General features: G+C 40.3%; 1 protein-coding gene across 9 annotated transcripts in view; it reads right to left on the bottom strand.

Moving 5' to 3' along the window:
- Nucleotides 1-2,536: 2,536 nt before the first annotated feature.
- The window catches only part of CD7 (CD7 molecule), a 43,083-nt gene continuing 35,680 nt past the window's right edge, over nucleotides 2,537-9,939 (bottom strand). For 8 of the 9 annotated variants that reach the window (XM_046902012.1, XM_046902011.1, XM_046902010.1 and 5 more), the window contains 4 exons: nucleotides 8,234-8,581; nucleotides 6,557-6,901; nucleotides 5,134-5,243; nucleotides 2,537-4,188 (listed from right to left, as the gene is read on the bottom strand). In XM_046902012.1, the coding sequence (XP_046757968.1) occupies nucleotides 4,099-4,188; nucleotides 5,134-5,243; nucleotides 6,557-6,901; nucleotides 8,234-8,581 (893 nt within the window). In that variant the 3' untranslated portion in view covers nucleotides 2,537-4,098. The remainder of the gene's footprint in view (nucleotides 4,189-5,133; nucleotides 5,244-6,556; nucleotides 6,902-8,233; nucleotides 8,582-9,939) is intronic. The other variant, NM_001348572.2, reaches the window with a different exon arrangement.

The following is a 9,939-nucleotide window of genomic DNA, read 5'->3' as shown; positions in this document are numbered from 1 at the left end:
TAATCTATGAACTCCACAAGTGGTAATAAACACACACTGGCTGCGCTCTCCAGTTCTGCGAATAACCAGAGATTATTTCTGATAGGCCCCCCACTTCCTGAGAACTCAGACCAGGCAACTCCATACTGATGTACCTTCCTGAGCCACTTCTGACATGGCCTGTACCTTGTCTGTCATTTTTTCTCTGCCCCTCATATTCTGACCTTGCTCAGCTGCCTCTGCTTTCTCCATTCCTGTTCGATAAACTCTCAAACTAGACCTGCAGCTCCCTGCTCTGCCCCTTGGAACTGCTTTGCTCCCAGTTGCATTTTCTGTCCTTCAGCCCTAGAAATGTGGCAGAACACACTAATAATCTGATAGTACTCTCAGTCTTGCAGTTACTGGAACAGTCTCAGTGCCCTGCAGCACATTTACTGCCTCTCCTTGATAAAACATAAACCTCTCCAGCGTAGAGACAGAACACCAAAAAACAGTAAAGACAACAGGATAACCCCAGAATACTGTTCTCTACACCTTGGGTATGAAAAATTTACTTTTTTTTTGCCTTCCAGGGAAGCTCTGAGTTCATACTGCATCTCCCCAGCACCCTCTCCAACAACTAAACACTCAACCCTGTCCTCTGAGTGCTACTGAGCTTATTTCCCCAGCAGGCTTTTCTGAGTAGTTCATTCACCACTGCTTAGCTTAATTTTGAGTGTTTTGTTTTTCTACTTCTTCACATGGGTACAACTAAAGAAATATCACACTCATTTCCTTCAGCTATGCTTTGCTTAGTTTTATGTACACTAAACCAAAGAAACCACCTCCAGTGTTTTCTTTCACAGCTTTTTTCCCCCCTCCCCACAATTGCGGTCATGTTTGCACTGCAGCATTGCTACACAAACCTGGTGTTAAATACCACTTTACTTATCTTGAAACTTCATACAGCACCTCTCTGCAAATGTAGCTCTTTTCTTCTAAACCTCTACATTTCCCCCCCCCACCCTCCTTGAAGTCTGAAGTCTTTTATTCACACAAGGCAAAGATGGGTTCAAAAGCCCAGCAGAGTAAGGTGCTGTTATCCTCCCCAGGCAGGCATGCTCTGGAGGAAAGCCTCTGCTATAACCTTAACATTGGCTCTAGCAAAGCCCCGTTAGATCCCATTTCACATACGTGACATTGGAGGCCTTACTGACTGGACCCCCTGAATATTTTCAAGCATTTCACCAGTGTGACTCAGCTGGAAGAAGCAACCCAAATCAGCTAGCAGATCTTACAACAAAACACAACAGACCATAGGCACTTTAGTTCCTCGATTAGTATCTGTAGGGAAAGGCAACGGCAGATAACCAGTCCTAAGTAATCCAAAAAAAGGATGATGGTCACAATCTAGATAAAGAAAGAAAAATCTGCTTACCTGTCCCAAGGATCAGGGCTCAACAAGTACAACAGAAGGAGGAACCTCCAGATAGAAAGCCTTCCTTTACAGCAGCCAGCTCTTAAATGATGTGAGGGAGGACTGGAACCTGGTTCCACTCCTTCCAGTCCTGCAGATGAATTGCTTTCACCTGTGCTCCCAGGGCTGGCTGTGTCCCTTCACCAGCTGCTCAATCATTAGTTCAGGCCTTGATTTAGCAATTCCCATACAGTATCTAATCTGTAGGACACCTGCACTCATGAGTGAGCTGAACTTGTCAGAGACGGAGGCAAAAGTGGAGGAACCCATTCCTTTCTGACTGACAGCCATGACAGTTCTCTTCATGCAGCTCTGGGATGTGCAGAGGAGGGTGCCAAGGTGCAATTTTCTTTTCCCAAAGAAGTGGCTGCAAGGCCTCCCTCGTTCTTCAGAGTTTACTTTGCTCCAGCCCTGCGTCAAGGCCTTCTATCCTGGCTCCAGTGGTCCCTGGCATGAGGCCCTGTGCGGCCCTGCTCTGGGCTGCCTGTTGCCATGGAAACGAGGCCTGCTGCAGGGCTGGGTACAGTGCTGTGCTAAGGGGACCTGGGCCTTGGGGCAAGGGGCACCAGAACCCCTAAGGAGACATGAGACCCCATGAGGGCTGTGCTGGCCTGGCCACAGGACCCCACAGCTGTGTCCCCCTTGAGATCAGTGCTGGCAGCCATTGTGCACCCCCCATCCACAGCCATCATTGGCTCATAAAATGGCCCACAAAATGGCCGCCTGTCACAGCTGCTTACTGTGGGAACAAGAATAGCAGATTTATTCCCAAACTTTGTTTTCCTCTGAAATCTCCTTTGGCACTCCTGCAACAAGGCAGGCAAAGACAAGCATTAAATACAGCCCACAGTGGCAGGGTGCCATCTCCTGCTCTAGATCTAGCAAGTCCCATGGCCATCATGACAAGGGGCTCTCCAAGATATGTGACAATTCCTTCCCAACACCATTTGACACTTTTGGCATTTTAGGAGCCTTTTCTTACCTGCCACTAAAGGACTGCATAAGTACACAACTTTCAAAGTGTTCTTCTGTGTTTAGTTCAGTGATGAGTGATTTAGTGCTTTTCAAAAACAAACAAACAAACAAAAGAGACTTTGTAAATAAAGAGGAAAACAGTTATCATGCTTTATTTGAAGCATTGGTAGGTGAAATTTGAAAAAAAAAAAAAAAGCCTTTGTTTCACTCTATTTTAAATTACAATCTACACAAAACAGTCCATTAAATATCTAGCATTCATTTGAAATATATATAAAACAGTCTTTAATACATGTACAAGTAGCAAGTAACTGTGTAAAACCCCAGGGCGCAGATCACAAGCATCAGTTTATGCATGTGAAGCCATGAGACAATTGCAAGTTCTGCAGTCAACAGACACTCCTCTGCTGCAAGGGAAATCCAGGCCCACCAGACATGTGGATGAATGGATTTCCCCCTCAGATCTGGTGCACAGCATTTCACAAGTGACATTTGAAAGGAAATGACCTCTCCCAAGCAGCAGGCTTGTCATGGAAGCAATGCTCTTACCTAGGCAATTTGATATTCTTCTAGGCATGCAAAATTGTAAACTGTTCTTTCCACTGTTGACCCAGCTTTGCAAAACCCAACACTCCTGGGGACAACTGTTGCCTTTCCTCAGCTATGGAGACCTGTGCTCATCCTAAATGAGGGTTCTAAGCCGTTACCAACTGAAATGTATGGCTGATGAGTTTTTGCTAAACTCTCCCTTAAGAGTGATTTTGGATCAGGCTCAGCTATGCCCAGGCTGGAATGTAGGCATTAGTTTTATCCCATAGTAGTTAACCCTGTATTGTACAGTTTAAAGTCACCAGCCTGGAGAAATACAATCTGCTGTGTCGTTTTTAAGACAGCTTGAGTTTGAGGCAACATCAGCACGTCACATATTTCTGTTTTCCTACTAAGCCGTCATGCACCAACTCTACTCATTTCGCATGTCAATGATGTCAAGACTGACTCCATATCTCCAACAAGGTCACTAACTTATAATAGCTACATTTGACTGCAATTTTACTGGACCATTCTGATCTTTGAAGAGCTAAACCCATACGTATCAAGCCCTTCACTCCTAATGTACTCTGTTCACAAGTTTCTGAATTCTCTTCAGAATTTGCTTTAACTTGTGAGTAGTTTTAGATGCCAGAGCTCTTGAGCAGACCCACACAGACATTTAAGAAAGCTGTACTCTATTCATGCGTGGATCTATTGCATATTATTCATCAAACCTGTTATGGTCTTCCTGAGCATTTACTAAGGCTCAGAACCAGACTTCTCAAACCATCACAACTTCCCCATAGGGGTTATCTATTAGTCTAAGAAACAATCTCATATATTGCTTATAGCCAAATGTACACTCCAAAAATACTGCTTTCCACACCATGCTGCAAATACATGTGGAGGTTACGTGCATGTCTCCATCTTTTCTATACATGAAAAAGTAAAAGGTATTGCACAAGCAGTCAAAATATGTAAAAACAGCTTTGGAAATAAGGCAGATTTTTCCTTCCACTGAAGACGGTAGGTAATAGCATTTCTGCTTCAACTACCACGTCAAGTTGCTAAGGCAACTCTCAGAGACACCTGAAAAGGAACAGACGATCCAAGCGTGGTCCCACCTCACAGCAGCTTAATTGTCAGTTGGGTAAGTGTTAGTTTCTGACTAAGGTGTTGCTTCTAGAACTGAAAGACATATCTTCATACACTCCATCTATTTTCCTTTTCTGGACAAATTTCTTCTTCTGCAAAACAAAGCAAGCAACCATTAAGAAGAGAGCTTGAAATGGAGCCAGCTTACCTTCTAGTAGTCCAGTTGCTTGTGAAAAAACGTACTGCTAATTTTCTCTTGGAATACAATGACAACTTAGAGATTTATGTGGGAACTTATGACCCAATCATTTCACTCTGCATTGTCAGCCTTATGCAACCCTGCTAAAAGTTCCTTCAAGATTTGGATGTAATTGCAGTCCCAACATAAATAATGCGGATCTGTAGCTTTTCGTTCATTACCAATACCACAAGAGATCAGCTCCCGCAGCCTTGACTTCTCCACAGTGATATAATGCTACTACTTTTAGCTGTTTTGAAGCTACAAGTTCAGCACAAGACCCTGACCTGTGAATCCTACTGTTAATTTTGAGTAATGTTTATGGAGTATAAAAACCTCCCAAAGTGAATAAAATTCTGGGTGCTTTCTGAAAAAAAAAAAAAAAAAAAAAAAGATGTAAAAAAAATCCTAGTGAAGTTTCTTGTCATGACTGACAACAAATTAATAGAAGCAAAACAGAATAAAGAATTGCCCCATTTGGAGACATAGATAAAATGCATGGCTATGTTATTGACTACAGAACTTCCCCAAGTGTTTCCCTGTTGAAAAGCAAAAACTAGCTCGTAATTTACTAAGTGCTACAGAAACATAAGAAGTCAGTATTTACCTCCAAAAACTTACAGCTAGCAGACATTAAACAAGGGCAAGGAGGAAACGATACAAAACCCTACGTTTATCAACTGTTTGCTTGACTCAATTGCTATTTAATACTTAATAATAATAATATATACTTATAATATATAATACTTAATAATTAAAGTATTTTAGTCCATAGTAATATTTTTTACTATAATTGAAAACACACCTATTCACTCAACCTGGATTCAGTTTTGCTTTTGCATGGTAACAGCATACTTACATTGATACGGTTCAAGATGAAGCATATCAGTGCAGATAACAGCAGCGCTACCACAATGATAGGAATGTAGATGGCCAAGGAACTGATACTGCATGCTGTCTGCTTCTCACCTGCACGTGGAATTGTATTAGTAGTAGTATAAAAATGAGGAGATGTAGAACTTTATTTTTATAATGGAAAAATTATTCAGGTCTAGGGGTGGCTCTGGTCAGCAGGAAATCAAATGAGATCAGCACACTACACAGCCACATTTGTCACCCTGTCACTGTTCTCACTGTCATTCCCTCTGATTCCCTCCCAGAGGCAAGTGATGACTGCGAGTGGTAAGTGAGGAGCACTCCATGAAGGTGATGGCTTCTGTACCACAGACCAGAAGCAGAACCACACGCTTATAATGGAAACAGAAAATGTTTTACTGCAGTGTCACAGAAATACAGAGGTCTCCAACGCTGTAGATAAGAATTACACAACAGCTAGTTTGGGAGGATACAAGGAGTACAGACACAAGAGGCTATTGTGATTTGCATTATTTACAGTGTGTAGAACAGTGCTAGTGGGAAGGGTTATAGTTCTCTAAAACCTAAATTTATCCATATCTGAATAACTTAACATCAGGTAGTCACCCCACTGCTTTGATGAGCAGCTGTCATTTTCCCCAAATCAAGTTAATGAGTTGTTGCACAAATGTGATCAGCAGCAAAGAATGAGACTGCAATCTTTTTTTGCAGGCTGCAAATAGACCCTTCACAACTCATAGCATCTGTGTAGACCTAAGTTTAATTGCTCAAAGATCCCATCAAAGTCCAATGCATAGAGTTAAACGGCACAAGTAACTCCAAAATCAAGTGTTATATTGCTGTTTTCATCTTCTTCTTAAAAACAGTTAGAACACTAACCTGCAGATCTATAAAATATGCCTACAGTTTGCTCAGTATATAATTAGGATGTATGAGATCATCTTTTGTTATCTTTGGTGTTCTAAGTAAATGCCTGAGGGCTTGTTCTGTACTTCCTAGCATAGACTTGCTATAGTGAATGCTTTCTAAAAGGCATTAAGTCCCATTAAGGTGATAGAACTGATGTTAAAATCACTGATTCATTTTCTGAAACAGACAGATTTTTCACACAGTGAAGAGATTATTGTCTGATTTTGACCTTTTTCTTTGTTAAGATATGCAATTATGGTCAGTTTCCCCTTTTAAAATCCCCTTTTGGTTGTTCAATGGCAGGTAGAAGCACGGTGCTTATTTAGGACTTGGAATACAACAAGGTGCAGAGGAGTCCAAGCGCTCTCCCCAAACTTTCCCAGGATGTCTAGCCATGGAGTAGTGCTCTACCTGGTTTGACTAAAGTTCTGCAAGCTTTTACTCTGCCTTTTGTTTTCTAGCATGCCTATAGTTATTTATGATTAAACAAACAGTACCTTTAACCAGCACCATGGTGCCACTTTCGCTGACTGAGAAAGAGGAATTTTTCAGCACCGCAGCACATACATATATGTCGGTATCGTTTTCCTGTAGGTTGTGGAGAGTTATCACTAGTTTCTTCTCTTGCTTTGAATACTCCAAGCGATTAGCAAAAGTGGGAGAAATAGTTGTAGTCTTCTGACTTAAAACGTACAACACTTTTTCAAGTTGCCTGTGAAGCCTGAGCAACATGATCTCTTCATCTTCATTCGAGCTTTTCAACACACAGGTAATGTTGATAGACTCCCCTTGTTGAGCATGGACAGACAGTGGTGACTGTTCAATGACCCCACTGCTTTTAGCTAAAAACAAAGAGAGATTAATCGCTACCACATATAACACACTGCATTTTAACTAAGGAACAAATAGAGAAAAAACAAAGCACGGAGATTTTGATAAAATGTTTTTTTTTAAGGCTAAATCTCTGCATGCTTTCAGTATACTCCATACTTTTTGATGTTATCATTAACAGTGTAGGTGAGGGAATAAAGATAACTCATCACTTTTGTGCAAAGATAACTCTGGAAAGGTTGCAATCATTTCAGAGAAGAGGTTCAGAATCAAAAAGATATAAAAGATAATTTTAAAACATAATTTGGAGAAACAGTGTATAACCAACAAGATGAACTTCATTTGAGAAAACACAGTGAAGAAGTCTGAAAAGAGAAGCCTAAGGAAGAACACGATAAGCAGATTTAAATACCCATTACTGATCCAGCAATAAATTAATTATTGCATTCCTTGGGGACTGGAAAGAAAGAAAACTGTCATTTTTGGTGAAGATATTTCAGGTTAGAGGGTCTCACCAGAAATGTAGGTATGTCTGGGAATAATGTTCTGAAGAACATTGTAGTCTTAACCCTCTTTTAATGAAAAAAAAAATTTAAAAAGGGAAAAGGAGAGGAGAGGAGAGGAGAGGAGAGGAGAGGAGAGGAGAGGAGAGGAGAGGAGAGGAGAGGAGAGGAGAGGAGAGGAGAGGAGAGGAGAGGAGAGGAGAGGAGAGGAGAGGAGAGGAGAGGAGAGGAGAGGAGAGGAGAGGAGAGGAGAGGAGAGGAGAGGAGAGGAGAGGAGAGGAGAGGCAAAAAAATTCTTCTCCTAACCAGAAGTGACTATGAACAGGAAAGTTTCCTCTAAAAAGAGATAAAACATGAATCCATGTATCTACTGACATTCAACGCACAAACCCTGCCTAGCACCTAGCACCAGCTTCCCTATTCCCAAATTGTTTCTTTGTCATTCAAGGTGGAATAGTAGAAATGAAAAAGATTTGCAAAGTCTGCTACCAGAAAAAGGTTCACTGCTTTGCCAGTTGTTCACAAAAATTTTTCAGACTGTTGTGAGAACAGGCATGGGTTCCCACTACAAACCTCTGCAGTAATGCCTCTGACTCATATGAAAATCTGTAGCAAGGATTGATTTAATCTTTAATTGATGCTTTAGGGGGTTTCTTGATAATGTTCTACCTGATGTGTTTTCTTCATCTTCTCAGGGAACAGACCTATGCTTCAAATCAAGACATTACCTGAGCAAGTATGCGTAACACTCTGTTAGACTCTATGCTTTTTCCCAATCTGTTATTTAAAATAAGTCTCTGTATTTATTAATTCATAATACAAAGAGTGGAATCACCGTACCTTTCACAACCAGAATGACTGCCTTCCCAAATTCCTTGAAGTGACGCTCATTTACTACAGAATAGTGGATGCACAGGTAGATATTTGAATCAGATTTCTGTACGTTGTGCACAGTGATTGTGAGATTTGTTCCTTCGTTTAAATACTTGGTGCGATTAGCAAAAGCCGGGTCTATATATGGAGCATACTTGGTGGAAAAGTATATAATATTGGTTGGCGGCGCTCTAATCCTCAATTGTGTCCCCACTTCATTTTCTGAACTGTTCTTTGAACAAGTTAAATTAATGGTGTCTCCTTCCCAAACACTGATAATGTCTGTTGACCAATCAGTAATTTTATTTTCTTCACCTACAAATAAGAAATGTAATGGAAATTATAATATCAGATTTCTTGTTGTATATATATTAATTTGCAAATATAACTACTTTGTCAGCGAAACAGCTGTAAGCCTGAACCTTACTCTTTCTATTCCATATATACAGTCTTTTGCCTGTCCTAAACCCTACAGTGCCTTTTGCTCCTATAGACCCACATGACTCAATATCTTCCCAAAGCTTAAAACTCTTCCCCCAACCCCCCCCCCCCCAGAAAATGGCTTGTCACTCATGCAAAAAAATTCAGTCTGGTCTATAGGTTCCCACTATTAGCTGTTAAAATACAAAGCTCATTGAACTGATCTCAATAATTAGAGCTGGTTGCGGATCTAAATCTGCAGTTCAAAGGGATGACAAAATGGCAGAGAATAGAAGAAAATTTTGGATTTCAAAGAAAAAATAAGCTTTAGCAGGAAATCAGGAAACTCAATAATGTAGCCTCTCAGGAAGAAAGCAGCAGAAGGTATAATACTACAGCCTATATTAAGAAACAAAGGTATAAAAACATGTAAGGAGACCATTTGAGTTCTCCAATGACCTGAAAATAACAAGAAACTGAACAAGAAGTGCTTACAGAGCGAACAGTGAGGAATAGAGTTTAAATGGCAAACATGTAAAGGAAATTGCAGTCCAAACAAGAAAAGAAAGATGAAATAGACAGTATTGCATATCTGATGAGAAAACAGTATAGAAAGAGTTGAGTGTTCAGTGTTTATAAGATGATTAAGGTGCCCTACATACTTTAAACAACTCACTTTAATAAGGGAACAATTACAGAAGTCAAATACAGATAGACGACATCATCGGAATTTAGATATACTAAGTTAATCCAGTCTGCTCAGAGAGGAGAACATTCTGCATCCTGTGTTTAGAGAATCAAAGCAATTCACAAGCCATCAGCAATTACCTTTCAAAGTAAAAGAGAAACTGGGCAATTGAGAAGGCTAGAGAAGTGCAGAGTGTTCTGATTTAACAACCTGGGAAAGAAAGCTCAGGAACTCATCCCCATCAGCCTAAAATCAGCACTTCTAAGCTGAATCCCATTTATGTGATATAATAACCCAAGCAGGTAATGGCAAGCAGCCACAGCCAGTCAATCATTTTCTCTAAAAGATCATAGTTTAAAAAAAAAAAAAAGAAGTTGTTCAAGAATTAAATTATATTTGCAGAAATCAGTATGAATTCCTTAACAACCAGCAGCAACCACAATAAAAATACTAAATATTACCATCAGTTTCAAAGCATCTTCATTTCAAATATGCTGATTTTTGGAAAGTTTGTTTTTCTCAAGTCACCATATTTTCCAGTTATTATCAATGAAAACAGACTTGA

The sequence above is a fragment of the Gallus gallus genome, chromosome 18, assembly GCF_016699485.2.
Source record: "Gallus gallus isolate bGalGal1 chromosome 18, bGalGal1.mat.broiler.GRCg7b, whole genome shotgun sequence".
Lineage (NCBI taxonomy): Eukaryota > Metazoa > Chordata > Aves > Galliformes > Phasianidae > Gallus > Gallus gallus.
This window is presented reverse-complemented; position numbering and strand designations above follow the sequence as displayed.